Source organism: Styela clava, chromosome 4, assembly GCF_964204865.1.
Source record: "Styela clava chromosome 4, kaStyClav1.hap1.2, whole genome shotgun sequence".
Lineage (NCBI taxonomy): Eukaryota > Metazoa > Chordata > Ascidiacea > Stolidobranchia > Styelidae > Styela > Styela clava.
Window position 1 is genome coordinate 19,622,001 of NC_135253.1, and position 17,054 is coordinate 19,639,054.

Here is a 17,054-nt window from a genome sequence, read left to right on the forward strand (position 1 = left end):
TAATATTTTTAGTTTTTTTAGGTTTCACAGTTTCAAAACGTAAGAATATCAATTCATTTTCATTCATATTTGTATCACACTTGTCCCACTTTTTACAACTGTTCTGAGTTGGGGGGGGGGGGGGGACGGTGAATAATAAAAATGGTATTTCAAGGGGGATAATGTTATGATCTGGGTTAGGATAGATATAAAGCTTTTGACAAAATGTTAGAGTAAGCATGAAAAGTGGGGCAAGAAAAGACACAAAATTTTTGGGATACCCAGTTAATTAATTCTACACTTTCCACAATTTGGTAAAAGTTGATGTCTTTATAAAGATTATCCCTTTATAAATAAACAACATTTGTTCAAACTGTTGAGAAAAAAGAATGGTCATGTAAGCTGTTCTGCTATTTAAGTTAAGCATATGAAGTTTGTTGCAGAATATTTTCAATTTTTAGTTGTCACGGTATTGCCTTTGAATAATTAATAATTATTTTTTAGCTGTGCCACCTCCACTTGCACAACAACCTCAAGTACAAGCTGATGCAGGGTCTCCTGGGACTATGCAAAAGGAAATGCCGTCGTCATCAGGTATGATCGTGGATGATATCAAGTCCCTTTATATGAATAATTTATCAAAACCGAAATTACAAAAAAAAAACGACTCCTGAAACTCAGATAACCTCGCATTGCTTTTCTTATTAAAGGTCCTTCTGGAGAGTCTAATCCTTTTATCCTTTATACATGCACTATCACCATAATAAATATGCTATGACCAACCGAATAATTTCAAAAATACTTGAGTTGTGTATGGTGATTGGTGATTCTATCATCGAGAAAGTGTGAAACTTTGTTTTAGCACTTGTTCTGTTTTTGGCAGCCAACTATTTAAATGTTCCTCCTAACAATTTTGAACTAGCTCACTCAGAATAGAACAATTCCAAGTGCAATAGGGTTTACACTTTAAAAACTTTTAGAGGCGATGGCCTCGTGAAAAAGTTATTCCTATTCCGAACAGGCTATACATACCTTTTACTAAATAGGTCATGTTCTCCTGAACGGGCTATATACCGAAGGGAAAAGGTTCAGTCCCTTCTAAATAAACTACAAAAAATGAATTATTCATTAGGATCTGACAATGTCTGGGGGAGATCACATACATCTTTTGTACTAGACCAGGCCTGCCCAACCTTTTTCCTCTCGCGGGCCACTTTGACATAAGGAAATTCGTTGCGGGCCGCAAACGTTTGTACCAAACTTCAATACCAACCAAGTCCTGATTTCATTAGAATTTATATAATACATAAAAGGCAAGATTATTAACATAAAATCAATCACGTTAATAATTATTTACTGCATGGTTACTCATTAGTGCTGGCGAAATATTCGAATATGAAGTCGAATATTAAAATAGCAGTTTAATATTCGAATATCTGGTAACACAAGGCGTGGACATGACATTGGCGGGCCGTTGAATCAAGAAATCAATTACTACACAACGCACTTGTAAATTTATGACAACCACACGAGAATCTGCACACTGAATCTAGTACTAACAAACAATGACGTAAAAATTGAGTCTTATATTTGAGTCATGGTGTTTAATTATTTATTTATTTTTAGTGGCTATGATATTGTCTCAATGAGCGTAATGTGCGCCAGTGTCGCGGGAACATCAAGTTTTGATGGGCCATTTCGTGAAATTTGAAACATCAATACAAGTATTTAATGAAAAAAACATTACAATAACTTTTGGACGAATATACTGTATATGCTAATTTAAATATATTCAGAATTTTCAATTTTATCAGAATTATTGACAGATACGCAGTGACGATATTTTGGGCATTTTATTTAACGCAAACATAACATGAACAAAAATACAAACATAAAAGAAAAACGAGTCCCGGAGCCAGCAGCAAACATTATTGTTGACTATTTATTTTACTTTGGTGAAAAAGACGATCAAAGCCTACACAGAAAAAGCAATCAGAATGAAACTAATTTGAAAATTTAGGTTCCAAATTCATTCCTAGGATTGCGCTCAGCGTTCGTCGCCTATGATAGCACAACATCTTTCGAGATCATTGAACAGAACGCACAGTTCTGTGAAAAAAAAACGAACGTCGATGTCCACCAGGGCGTAAGACTTGATACATAAAACGTAATATTAAAAATCGGCATCCGGATGTACATGGATGGCGGGAATATTCACATCAAAACCACGAAACATACTTAAGCCTATTTATAACATAGTAAAAAATTGAAAAGTCTGCTTACAAAATTTATTGGGCGGGCCACAAAAAACAGTCGGGCGGGCCGCGGGTCGGGCACCCTTGTACTAGACAATCAATATGACATTGACCCTTTTCATGGCCAACCAATGTTCATCTCAAGATCGTGCTTGACTTTGACAACCTCAAACCCGTATAAAAATTTCAATTCCAATTCAATCACCCTCACTAATAATTCACTTGAAGGATGCTTTATGTTCAAAAATGAATAGTGCAACAATCCATTTCCTTACCATCGCTCATTTCATCTAATAAAATATTTATTATTTGACTTCTGCAGACTTTCTTTATTCATAAATTAGTAGAACTAGACCTTTGCGAGAAGAATAACTTGCATGAAATGTTTTGCAAAATCATTTCATGCTCTTAAATAGATTCAATTGCTTAGTTTTATGGTGATTTAATTCTCGGAATATTATACATAAAATTTGATGCGTGATAATGGTGCCTTGTTTTATTGTTTGTGACAAACTTGTGGGAATTTGTATTTCATCTCAGGGATAAAATTGTGTTTCAATTCAGAAACAACAATGTTTAGAAAATGCCCTACTTATGAGTCACTATTTGATAACAAAACTTCCCTTCCAAACATATACTGTTTCAAAACTACAGTAAAATAACTCATTATGGACTTGATCAATCAATTAAATCATAAACAAAGAATGACCTATATTCAGTTGCTGCCACCTATTGGTGGTGCTCTCTTTTTCTTGTATTGAGTGCATATGGAATTGAGAGGAAATGCTTTACTAAGCATTTGTGTTATTACTCATCGATTTTAATCAATAAGTATGTTGATAGGTATTTGTCTGTATGTCTGTCTGTCTGTTAGATGCACGCGATATCTCACGAAGACGTGGTTGAATCTGCTCCAAATTTTGCATGTACATTCATCATATCTCGGACCAGTAGCCTATTGATTTTGGATGAATTATGTCGTATAATTAGCGAGTTATTAATTAATTGGTGATGAAGATATTTGGATTTTTACAAAGCGAGAGATTTTTGAGATGCGCTGAATGTGTGTGTGCGTGTCCAATGCCCAAGTTTTCACTCTAGTGAGTCAGAGCGAAGGATACACACCGCTAGATCTTATCTCGTGATTAATCTTTAAGCATTGTGCATATCTCTCTTGTAACTTTGACGTCGTCGCGATGCGCAAGTTTCCTTCGAGAAATTTTCCACGCCATTGAGTCAGAGCGAAGGATACACGCCGCGAGATCGTATCTCGTTACTTATAATTACTCTTTAAAGTTTAAGTAATGTCCATATCCCTCTATCAGGTTTGGGGCTGCAGAATTCCTCACCAAAATATCGCTAGGCTGTGTTTGAATAGCCGTCGCAACCCGGGTTAGCGCCGTTGTATTTGACACAAAATATAAGATTGGTAAATAGGGGGGGGTGGGGCTATTTGAGTAGTTTTTGACATTTGAACCGATGTAAAATCTGAGTGAAATCGATTCTCCGTGAAATTATGGTTTCAGTGTAACATTCTGCAGTGAAAACTCCTTTTTTCCATTGCTTTCATCACCTCAACGTAATTTATAACCGCCCAACTTCAATCATACCTTATCACTGTTAGTTACCTAATAATGACAACATCCCGCTAGGCTTGCACGTAATCGGCCAAAATCAGTTCCGTAATCACGGCAAAATCACTTATGTGACGACCCCGTAATTGTGATAGCTAGACTTCTCGAGTCACAAAGGTAAAAAACTAAGACATCGATGTATATTTGAATTACTTGAATGAGCTGATACTGGCCGAACAAAATGAAGCAGACAAATAGCCATATCAATCAGAAAAAACAAAATGAAACTGACAAATTTGCTCAACTCAAAAACATATTTGGGCACAATTTATTTCATGTCCGATCTCGAATCAGCTCCAATGAAAGTGCAGAATAAAATAACTATTCATAATCGTATTACAAGCGGTTACGAAGCGGCAGACTTCGGATTCCAGATTCGGAGTGTGTATGTTATGCGCAAGTTTTTATCGAGAATGTTTTCATTCAAAGGAACGTCATGAGAGCGTCGCCGAAAATGCGTGATGTCACACAAATATCCAATATTCTTAGGAACGCTAATTCCGATATTCGAATACTTTATTCGAATTGGCCACCCCTGCACAAGACAGATTTAGACGCTACAGGTCGCAATTTTTTTGTGTCCCTGCGGCAGACAGTATTAATAGGAAATTGTATCATAGTTACTAAAGTTAGAACAGCCAATTATACGCGCAATGTACTCTCTTTTTCTTGTATTGAGTGCATAAGGAATTGAGAGGAAATGCTTTACTAAGCATTTGTGTTATTACTTATCGATTTTAATCAATAAGTATGTTGATAGGTATTTGTCTGTATGTCTGTCTGTCTGTTAGATGCACGCGATATCTCACGAAGAAGTGGTTGAATCTGCTCCAAATTTTGCATGTACATTCATCATATCTCGGACCAGTAGCCTATTGATTTTGGATGAATTATGTCGTATAATTAGCGAGTTATTAATTAATTAGTGATGAAGATATTTGGATTTTTACAAAGCGAGAGATTTTTGAGATGCGCTGAATGTGTGTGTGCGTGTCCAATGCCCAAGTTTTCACTCTAGTGAGTCAGAGCGAAGGATACACACCGCTAGATCTTATCTCGTGATTAATCTTTAAGCATTGTGCATATCTCTCTTGTAACTTTGACGTCGTCGCGATGCGCAAGTTTCCTTCGAGAAATTTTCCACGCCATTGAGTCAGAGCGAAGGATACACGCCGCGAGATCGTATCTCGTTACTTATAATTACTCTTTAAAGTTTAAGTAATGTCCATATCCCTCTATCAGGTTTGGGGCTGCAGAATTCCTCACCAAAATATCGCTAGGCTGTGTTTGAATAGCCGTCGCAACCCGGGTTAGCGCCGTTGTATTTGACACAAAATATAAGATTGGTAAATAGGGGGGGGTGGGGCTATTTGAGTAGTTTTTGACATTTGAACCGATGTAAAATCTGAGTGAAATCGATTCTCCGTGAAATTATGGTTTCAGTGTAACATTCTGACCCTGTACTTCCTTCTTTCCTTGCATAACAGTTTGAGTCTTATTCAATGTATTCAAGTCACCTTAAAATGCAATTTTTTCTGGAAGTCAGTATACTCAATTTACCTCATTTTTCGAGGATAATTGAGTATACTGACATCTACCAGTTAAATCAAATCTAAGAAAGCCCTAGAACCAAATCAAAGACCTTCATGAGAAACTTGGGTACATATAGTTTATTTTAAAAAATAGTAATTACAAAAACCTTGGAACATAATTATCTGACATCACTTTAAACTTGGTATGATAGATCGCGATTATGGTTTCCATAAACTTTTTACCACAAATAGGCTTTTAGTTTAAATACGAGTTCACTATGGACTAGAAATGGGTGGTTTGACTTGGCCAACAACTTCCTTGATAAAGATACTTTTTATGTTCCTATTTTGGGTTAAATCTAACACAAAATCTTTGAGCTCTTTCATACATTGGTATCATACAAAGTTCATTTTATATACATTGGTGAGGACAACTTGGCCAAGGAATTCTCTTTCCCCGTATTTCAACCAGCCAGTCAAGGTCTTGATTTCATTAATGTCAGAATATGCTACTTATAGTTAGTCCTCTGTTATAATCAGCTGTACAATGTGAGAATTCTGTTTCATATTCTGTCTCATCGTCAATAAAGCCCAATCTAATTCTGACTCTGTTACTGCTTTTCTGAACTAATATTATGATCTTTCTCTTTGCTGCTTTTCTTTTTTCTACCAATCATATCCGTTTAAGTCTATCCTATCAGTATAATGGTATATACTTTCAACTGACATTATATAGTTTTCGCCTGAATTCTTTTTCTGGGGCGGCTGTTTTTTAATTATTACTACATGTTTTCGGAGATGACAGTGAGTGTGATTACGTCAACTAAAGCCTTTGTAAATGCACTAAGCTTACTGGTGGAGTAGGACTCTGTGCTTGGCTTGTCCACAGCTTTCTTTTACTATTTTTTTTTTAGTTACAAGAAAAGAACTGCTTTCTCAAAATCTTACGATTGCCCATTGTGGATTTACACTCATATTCATGAAAAATAGAAGCCTATATTGAAAGATTGACATGATAAAGGCTACAAAAAAGTGTTAGGGCTCAAAATAGTCACACAGAACCTCATAATCCTGTGTTATAGCAGTGGGAGAGGCCATTTATGCATATACCCAATTTACCCCACGGTAAATTTCCGACAGACTCAATTTACCTCGATTTTTTCAAACATCAATGAAACAAAAAGTCAATGAGTTACACAAAAATTATCTACTGGGGCAAAGAGAGTCTTTACTAAGGTACTAAAAGGCATCACAAAAAGTTTAAAATATACTATCAGAAAAGTGTCACGTGAAAGTTTCCAAAACAATTTTTTTCGTGAACAAAAAAAATTTCACATACAAACATCTAAAACAATTTTATCATAAGTAGGCAAGTGAGTTATACGCAATGAAATGGAAGCATAGGATATGAACTTATTGTTGCTACAAAGTACAAACCATTCACTCAACATACAAAAAAGTTAGCGAGGTTTTTATACCTTGTACTCAATTAACCTCATATGCTCAATATACCCCACCCCCCCTAGGCTATTGGCTGGAAACTAATCGAAACAATCCAGTTCGGATTTGCATTATTCTTCATAAAAGTATTTCCTCGAGTTGTATTTCGATGACGACATGGGGAGTTGGCTATTGTTTCCTACATTTTTAGTATTGGCTGAAAACTATTCAAAACAATCCAGTTCGGGTTTGCAGAATTTTTCGAATCGAAATCGCAGTTTCTGTTTTGGGGGATCCCCTAACCTTCGATAAGTCTTAGGTCTCTGACCGATATTCCCGTATATACAGTTGCCAAACAAAAATTACATATGGGTTATCAGTTTTGATTTTTAGATATTGTGGGATAGGTGAATTTAGAGGAGAAAAAAGCCATGAAACATTTGAGTTAGAAACTTTGTGAATCAACCTTTGATATAGGCAATGCATTCCACAATATGTTTCTGTGCATGAACTCTTTGTCCTGCTTTTCATCATATTTACATGTTTGTCTGGTACAGCAGTGATTTTTGATTCGGGGAACACTTTTTATATCATAATTTGTTTTCGAAACACAAAATAAAAGTTTTTCGTGTAAGAGATCCGAATAAATAAGTTTATCAGTTTCGGCATAGAAAAGAAATATCAAAAAAAACAGTGGCTTGCCAACTCAGTAAAAAAAGGGCTTATTGAATGCTAATACGGGCCTACGACAAGATACAAAGTACAGATAACAGTTTGTCAAGGTCATACCACAAAACTCCTGATTCCCTCGGGAATTATATAAGATGTGCTGCAAGCAGCTAGAAATAGCAATGACGTTGGATTTGGTGGTCTTGTCTAGATGAGAACAAGCTTTCATCCCCTGGGGATTAACGAAAAGCCAATATGTTCATATTCGTCCATTTCCGTTAACTCCCAGTCCTCTGGTAACTGTGATAGAAATAATTCAATGTTGCAGATTTGTGATGGTCAAATAGATGTTGAACATTTTCCTCTTATTCAATGTATCCACTTATATACAACAAAGTATTTTCTTTTAAATTCAGATTCTGCATCTCGTTTACAAAGCAGAGTACGTCGCAACGTTAACATAGGATACAGCAATCAAGATTTGCTTGTGGCAGGTGAGTGTATTTATAATCTGGCCTGTCCCTGGTATAATCATTGGTTTCCATTTGTTTGAAGTCACGAATTTTTTCATTCGACACTTACTCGCATGTTTCGCTTTGAACACAGCCACTGTACGACCAGCAGTACTTTTGTAGTATGTCTACCAGGTTAGGGTTAGGCCATAATTTTATTCCGATTTTCCTCATTTTAGTTTTATTACAGGTTCGAGGACTGTCTGTGTTAGCCAAGTAAATATACCCCCTGCCTATAGGCTTCCGTTCCTTAACACAACTTTATGTAAAGTAGGCGAACAAAATTAGATACCTCCATATCGGTACACATACTAGTGGGGTGCCTGGGCAGCCACTGATATGTTATTTGTAAGGACTGGAATCTTTCTGGTTCTGATGAGGTGGGGGCATGGGGCTTGGACCTGAAATGAGGATAGGATTTACATATTTATTCCGGGAGAGAGGAAAGCTGATAAGGCAGCTTGACCATATCGGGTATGGGATTAGCTAATTACCGTATTTCCCGGCGAATAAGTCTATCCGGTAAATAAGACGAGGCCTGTTTTTAAGCCTGGAAAATGATTTTCTGCATAAAACCTGCCAATAAGACGGGGTAGTAAAATTGCATCAACATCGGAATCTCAAATTACCATGCAAAGGCTTTTTAAGCGGTCGCCGCGTTTGCGCATTGGTTAAAATAGCCTATAATGACTTTTTCTTGTAGCGTAATATTCCATCCATAACAACTACGGGCATTCAAACTGTCTTTCAATTTCAATCTAATTGTATTCAACATAACTCGCGATTGTGTCCACCATATAAGAACAATACCGATCTGAAATAACACAGCAATCTGCGGACATAAAAATGTGAGATAAACTACCTGATTATATTTAGTTTTTTATAAATAAATATACATATAAAGTGTCTATATGAAACATACATATTCATCACCTAGAAATCTTTACAAAACGAAATGTGTTGCTTCATTGAATTAATTGTGATCAATTTAATCTGGGATTGCGATAATATAAATAGTATCGCTGCTCCTTATAAACATAAACGGACATAAACATGTTTGATTATATGTTGTTTTGATTCGTATTTTTGCAAATTGAAATTCTAGATTCACAGCGCGAGAATGCCGATTTATTTAAACTAACCTTATGAGGACGTGGGGGGTGCTATCGCCGAAGGCATTTTATGGCCCGAATTAAATAATAAGGCGACACTAAAAAATTGACAGGAAATAGGACAGCCCCTCAAAAATCATGCCAAAAATTTGGGTTTAGAAAAGCGACTTATTCGCCGTGAAATACGTTATTTGTTTTCGAAAGCATGGACTTGATGGTGGAAGAAGCCGTAACCGACCAGCGGTTTTGTGAACCATCCTACGGCAGCGAGGAGTCCAGCAATCTTCTTGCACAAAACCATCCCCGCATGGGATTCGAACCTGCAAACCCACGTAGAGTAATCAGAGGTGCGGTGGCGAGCATATTCCTTACGCTTACGCCTTCTATAATACAAAAATTAACAATTGACGCCGAGCATGTCATAGCGGAAGTCTAATCCTGCTATCGATTCCCCCCTGATCCAGTATTCTAAATTTCCCATGTCTAGCCGTGCAGCCAGGACTTTTAACTGGAAAGTTACAAAATCGGAAGTCTTATTCCTATACAATGTCTTCTGAAGCTGATAAAAAAATCACTACTTTAAAATAACACTGCAATTATTTTTTACTCAATTTACCACGGTCGATTTTATATATTTATTGAATTCGCTATCGATGTTAAAAAGATCCCAAGATCTGCGATAAAATCCCAAAGAGTACATTTTACCTTAATATGATACAATACTTTACGCTAGTTAGCTCATATGTCATCAAAATCTGGAAAGAGCCAAGTGCTGCTTTGACGAAAATTAATTTATAAATGTTTAAGAAGGTACATTGCGCGTATAATTGGCTGTTCTAACTTTAGTAACTATGATACAATTTCCTATTAATATTGTCTGCCGCAGGGACACAAAAAAATTGCGACCTGTAGCGTCTAAATCTGTCTTGTGCAGGGGTGGCCAATTCGAATAAAGTATTCGAATATCGGAATTAGCGTTCCTAAGAATATTGGATATTTGTGTGACATCACGCATTTTCGGCGACGCTCTCATGACGTTCCTTTGAATGAAAACATTCTCGATAAAAACTTGCGCATAACATACACACTCCGAATCTGGAATCCGAAGTCTGCCGCTTCGTAACCGCTTGTAATACGATTATGAATAGTTATTTTATTCTGCACTTTCATTGGAGCTGATTCGAGATCGGACATGAAATAAATTGTGCCCAAATATGTTTTTGAGTTGAGCAAATTTGTCAGTTTCATTTTGTTTTTTCTGATTGATATGGCTATTTGTCTGCTTCATTTTGTTCGGCCAGTATCAGCTCATTCAAGTAATTCAAATATACATCGATGTCTTAGTTTTTTACCTTTGTGACTCGAGAAGTCTAGCTATCACAATTACGGGGTCGTCACATAAGTGATTTTGCCGTGATTACGGAACTGATTTTGGCCGATTACGTGCAAGCCTAGCGGGATGTTGTCATTATTAGGTAACTAACAGTGATAAGGTATGATTGAAGTTGGGCGGTTATAAATTACGTTGAGGTGATGAAAGCAATGGGAAAAAGGAGTTTTCACTGCGAGCGTTATGACCGTAGAACAGCGTTGTTGATCTTAGTGCAATATTTAAAAAAAAAAAAAAAAATTAAAAAAGGGGGGAACAGGACCCCCGTAACCCCCCTGCTGGTTGCACCACTGGTTACAATGTCCAAACAGCTAGCTTGTGCGAAGCAAACAACGCATGTCATAAGATCTATATCCAAAATTTTGTGACTTCTCCTCCTCCTTCTCCTTATATTGACCTATGCCATGATTATTTGGTATAATCCTTCAACTTAGAACGGGAGTGACATATGAGATACTTTAGGCATAACTATCTAGTCTGCCTATCGTCCAAGCCAGACTTGAGTCTTCTGATTTTTGCTTTTGTTACTTCAATAAACTGTAAGGTATGTGTACATCTCTCTTCTATTAAGGTTCTGCATCATTACTACAAACAGAGAAACCTACGAATGTAGAAATTAAAGAATCAACCATTAACATTATTGGAGGTAGAAGCTTGAAATTTATGTCTGATTGTGCAAAATTGTGACCTTAGTTTATATAAGTTCATTACTTCGTAAGCAAATGCATAAGTTCCACAAATACTAGACTTTAATTCACTTAAATGTGATGAGGCACCAACAAAACATTACTCAGGTAGAAGCATCTCAAGTATGACTCAGCAGAAAATTACTGTTGCCAGTAAAATTATACAACAAAGTTAAAAATACCAAAATAAGCAATATTAATTACATAAAATATACAATATAAATTTCTACAAATGGTAGCTTTGTCATTTCAGTTTTATATTATCAATGAAGTTTATTTAAATTTCTTAGTCATTTTACCTTTCTTGCCTTCTAAAGTCCGACGTCTTGCTGTAGCATTGTTACATCTTGCTCAGTCTGACCAGATAATCACCCATAAATTAGTGGAATTTTTTCTTTATGTTATGCTGAGGAACACTCTTGTCAATATTGTAGGTGAAGGAATGATAACCAAGGGAGGAGGAGCAATGACAATTATTCACGACAGCGTTATTAACATTGGGGAAAGATCATGTGATGGTAAATAAACAATTTAATTTGAAATTGAATGTCGGGCAAGATTTTGAGATATAATAATGTGATGCATTTAGAATCTTAATAAAATTGGTTTTGACTCCTGGACCTGGTTGACATATATGTTAACACCGTATTGGTATATTTTTACTCTGATGCTAGCTCCATTTATTGGGAAACAAAGTTTTAATGGCAAAAACTTTGACATTTGCAAGCTTTCTGTTAGTGTCTTATGCAAATACAAGCCAGTGCTTTTTGAGTTTCCTTTAGAAATTATGATTCAATTAATATCGTTTCAGTACTGACAGGTTTGACTTGACTCCAATACTAATTTTTTGTTTGAAGGTGCAAAAGGCGCTTCTAAACAATGTGGGAAATCAAGGATTCGACAAAATTGTTATGCATTTTTTAAACAAGCTGTATGCCTTAGAAAAGGTTTTGTTCCTACTAATCAAGCTATGCCCTATGAAAAATATTTGGTCATTCTAGACAAGCAATGGTCCTAAGGCCCTTCCCAGACTGGTTATGCTCCTTTAAAAAAAGTCATGCCTCTGTTAAACAAGCTGTTGTCACAAATTTGTTTTATTAACTCATAGATAGATTTGTCAGAGTGACCCCACCCGCCTTTTTGAGAAGATTCTTGCAAATAAAGCATGTCCAAACTGCTTATGCATCTTTATTAAATGCATTTTCGCCTCATTCTTATTGTAACCATCTTTAAAACCCTATAATGCCGGGATGACACATATGTGTAGTATAAATATGGCTCTAATATGATTGGTCAATAAGAGTTACGTCTTATCGTAGACTATGTCAAAACAAAAGCAATAAGACATTTTTGCGTCTTTTTTAAGCATAATATATGCTTGTCCGCGTGTTTGTGTCCCTGGTTGCGCGTCACTTATCTTTAGCATATTTTCAATTCTACGAGTTTTAAATATACAATGAATCTGTTCTTACTTGAAAGAAAGGAATTCGAGCGAGTTCGCAATCGCTAGCTAGTAATCATTACCCGTATGATAATTGCGCTCCTCGAAAATACTCGCGAAAACATGTGCTCTCATCTTGAATAATTTGCGTTTGAAAAAAAAGTGACATTTTTTAGGAGGGAGATTTTTTTTCAGGGGGAAATTTGGATCTAAAGGGCTTTAATAAAGAAAACAATTCTAACTTCAATTTCATTATCAATATGACTTTCATATTTTAATGCGGTAGTGTCTACTATCAGTTGTCCTTATTTCAACATTTCAACCAAACATCGTAATTTTGTCATTTTCAAAATTTATGATTGTTTTTGCTCTGTGCGTTGTACATATCTCGGTGAAGCGATCGTCTTTCGAAAATATTAGGGACCTTCTTGATTAAACTGACTATGTCACTTGATGACGATTTATATTTTTGACTTACTTCAGATGCAACAACAGCACAAAAGAAAAATGAATACGCTGATGCCAGATTTGCTTCAAATGATTTACCTTGTCCGGTCTATGAAGTGACGCCTCCTCCATTAGGTGTGTATATATTAATATTTATTGGACACGTAGTCGGTCTATGGGTCTCAACTGTTGTTGTGATGAAATTGACAAAAATGGGAATCCTTAAATGACATTCGACTTTTGTGTTTCTTATATTCAAGCATTGCTTTTTCAAAGTGAAAATTGATAGTGCAGTAAGTCGAAATGGGCATAAACTGAAATTATAAACTGGTACCTTTACATCTCACTCATAATGATTAAATAGAAAATGCACGAAACTGGATTCACAGACTGATATTTTTAAAGGATTTAAACGAACATCATTATTTTTTTATTACTAAAGTCACTCCCCATACAAAATCAACTTTCAATACATTTGCCCTATTTTCCTAGGTGTCCTACAATCTGTACAGAGAGCCACTCGCAAAGGTGAGGTATTTCTTTTTTGTTTGATATTTGAACGTTGGATACTCTTGGTTTTGTGTAATAGTAGTTGTCAAAATAACAATCCGTCATATCATTTTGATACCTGCAAATTTTACTTGTATATAGATACTTTTCTCGGCATGGAAAGTTGGCATGGCATGAATTTAGCTTGATTTTCAGATGTCCAAGAAGAAATTTCGAACAAAAGTATTGAAACATATTCTTAAATTCAATACCTTACTCTGAAGCAGTGTTCAGCAATCTGTATGTACTTGCACATATCCGGTAGCATGCGGGCCGCGTTAATTACCGTCTTAGAATAATCGACACATTAAATGGCGATGGCGATAAATGGCGATCTGACAAGCAAGTGTGAAATTTATTCTTAGTTTAATGCATTTCAGGTATAGCTGCTCACAGCAATATGGGCTTCCGAATGTGCACATTACACGTTTCGCACTGTCGTTCAGATGAACAGTGGCGCAGTCTCTGGGTCGAATTTCGTATTTGTTATTATGACACATTCCGTAATGACGTTTAACATTAAATCCCTTGATAACTGCGATGCTGACTTGGCATATCAAGCAAACTGGTTTGAAATGCGCAAGAAAGAAGAATATTTTTTCGTCAGAGCACTTTGGAATAGTCGACCCTTGTCGCAAACTTTCTTTTGTTCCGTGGCATTTTTATATTGTAAGAATCAAAACAAACTTATAATTGAAAATCAACATTAAGTAAACGACATGCAACTGACGGTACTTACCACAAAAAGGCGACGTATAGCAGCACTTGTTACCACATAAATTTGTGTGGAGACGATGATAAATTTATATTCAACTTTTTTTATGCATCGGGTCGTTCGAGGGCCGCAGAAAATTAGTTTGCGGGCCGCAGCTTGCTGGCCCCTGCTTTAAGGATGATTAATTTTCAATGTATTCTTGTATTCGATTCGTGCCTGGTTTCGTGTGATTTGAATGAAAAATTTTAAAAAAATTCAGTGATAGAAGATTTTCTGTTTATATCGTCATAAACTCTTTATTAACTATTTTAGTAAACAATTCTATTTTAATAGAATACAGGTTCAAAAGATTTAAAAAATTTTTGAATTTTGAGCAATCCTATGACTACATACTATAATAGTCTGTATATTATGATTATTTTTTTTCGACAGTATCATTCAACTAGTATTTCATTCGAATTCAAACCTTCTTCAGGTAACCGTGCAAGAAAATTCATTAACTACTTCAACAAGAGGACCTGGGAGCAAACCAAAGTTAACATTACAGAAAATTACAAAAAAGCAAATTTGAACGAACCAGACTTCGAAGTAAATCCTCAAATAAAAAAAGTACCAGGCTTCTACAGTGGAGAAATGGCCCCCGAAGTTACGGAATATACTTTGGAGACTGGATTTACTGTTAGGGCTACTGATAAATTGGTTGAGAAACCCATTTCTCTGGATGTGCTTGTGGAACAATTGGGCAACAAAGAATACAGATACATCGCCATATTGGGACAAGCCGGCAGTGGAAAGACGACAATCACGAAACGTCTTGCTCGAAGCCTTCTAGTTGCCAACAAATTAGTCAAACAAGCTCAAATTAGTAAAAGATTATATTCTTGGCTATTTCGCAATACAGGATGTCGCTTCGAATTCATTCATCACTTGAATATTAAAGATATCCCATTTTTTCAAGGAAGCAAAGAAGAAGAAGCCATCAGTCCATGCGAATTACTTTTTGGGAAAATAGCTTTAGGACTCGCAACACAAGATGTGGAAGAAGGCTATAAATGGCTGCAGAAAAACCAATCAAAGTTCTTTCTTTTGCTTGACGGCCTGGATCAGGCAACTTGGAGTCTTCTTGGAAAATACAACAAGATGAAGTATACCGATAAATCGAGCACTGCAACAATCATTTGGAATCTAATAACAGGCAATCTCTTTCCAAGAATGACAATCGTGATTTCTTCACGTGAGCACAGAATAGCTCCCCTTCCTTTAGAATTGAGGCCACAATTTATAACTGCCCTTGCCGGTTTTACTCGAGATGATATCAAGAGGTTGTTCATTGCAGTTGTCGGGGATGACGATGAAAAAGCTTGGCAAAAATTGACAAGGCAGTCACCCGCACTCATTCTATTATCATCTGTTCCACTTTTCCTAATATTCAATGCAATCGTTTGTAAGTTCAACCCAGAGAAATTGCCAGGTACTATGACAGAGGTAATGCTACGAATCCTTCACATCTTCATGCGATCTGATCACACCCTTGAAAGGGAACGGATTGAAGAAATACTTCGAAAATTGATGGAAATGTCACTTGAAGGCATGAAAACGAAAAGAGTCATTTTCACGACTAACGATCTTACAGAATTTCAACTTCAATCCGATGAAGTTCGTGACATTATCATCAAGGTACCTGGGAAAAACATGTTTAACCAACATCTCATGGAAGGAGACCATCTGATGTTCTTCAGCCATCAAGTCCTTCAAGAAGTTTTATCCGCTCTCTATATTTCAAACATGGATTCTACTAAGTTTCGCACATTTATCGAAACTGAGTTCCGAGATGATCATTGGGCAGTTGTTCGTCGTCTATTGGGTGGAATTATTCTGAATCCTGATATTGAAAGTTGTCTTATAACAAATTTTTCTTCTGGTAAGTTAAATGTATTACGATATGTCTTTTATACCATATTTGAATTTATTCCGCATCTTGACTTTCATGGCATTGAATGAGTCGACAAGGATTTATTAGACTAGTGGAAGATCAAGTTATAATTGACATGTACTTAGGCTTTTTGTACTTCCCTATAACTATGAGCAATTAAGTATTCCGTTTTCCCCTCATAAGTCCTACTGGATTCAAACCCAAGCCATTCGGTTGGTACACGAGCAGCTTCGAATTATTGAAACAATTAACTTTTTGAGTTGGCTAAAATATGGCAGAAACGCTTCTTCTTTATCTTCCATACTGAATATATATATTTACTGAACAAGTTTATAGTGTTACCAGTCCTTGTCTTTTAAATTGCCCTCGCCCGCTACTGCCTACCTAAAAGGAAACGAGACAGGCATGTTTTACGTGTTACGTCCACACAATGTATCTGCATTGAGAAGTCGGCAACGAAAGGAGCGTTCGGTGAATGCCGACCAAAATGTACACGTCCGAGTTTTGCGATAATTCAGTGGTAGCGATGGTTAAAGTCTTTCAGCTCTGACCATTGACGACGCAAATACTCTCGCATGCAATTAATACGTTGAAAGCCACTTGAACCTTTGCACGAAGGTTTAAAAATAGATGTAGTGCAACATAAAATACTACCATAATGCATTTTTTGTGACATTGTCCCAAGCAAAAGGTTGTACGCGGCCACAGTAAAAACGCAAAAGTGGTCACTGTCAGTAAAAGTTTGAGTACCGCTGACCTA

At 36.3% G+C, this 17,054-nt stretch overlaps 2 protein-coding genes across 2 annotated transcripts in view; both read left to right on the plus strand.

Annotated features, from left to right (window-relative positions):
* The window catches only part of LOC120326364 (uncharacterized), a 92,564-nt gene that overhangs the window by 16,077 nt on the left and 59,433 nt on the right, over positions 1–17,054 (plus strand). The gene's annotated exons all lie outside the window — the stretch shown is intronic.
* LOC120333045 (NACHT, LRR and PYD domains-containing protein 7-like) overlaps positions 1–17,054 on the plus strand; it is a 30,729-nt gene that overhangs the window by 3,536 nt on the left and 10,139 nt on the right. The window contains exons 4-10 of the mRNA XM_078112145.1: positions 484–573; positions 7,926–8,003; positions 11,095–11,169; positions 11,644–11,727; positions 13,134–13,232; positions 13,590–13,625; positions 14,837–16,282. Of these exons, the coding sequence (XP_077968271.1) occupies positions 484–573; positions 7,926–8,003; positions 11,095–11,169; positions 11,644–11,727; positions 13,134–13,232; positions 13,590–13,625; positions 14,837–16,282 (1,908 nt within the window). The remainder of the gene's footprint in view (positions 1–483; positions 574–7,925; positions 8,004–11,094; positions 11,170–11,643; positions 11,728–13,133; positions 13,233–13,589; positions 13,626–14,836; positions 16,283–17,054) is intronic.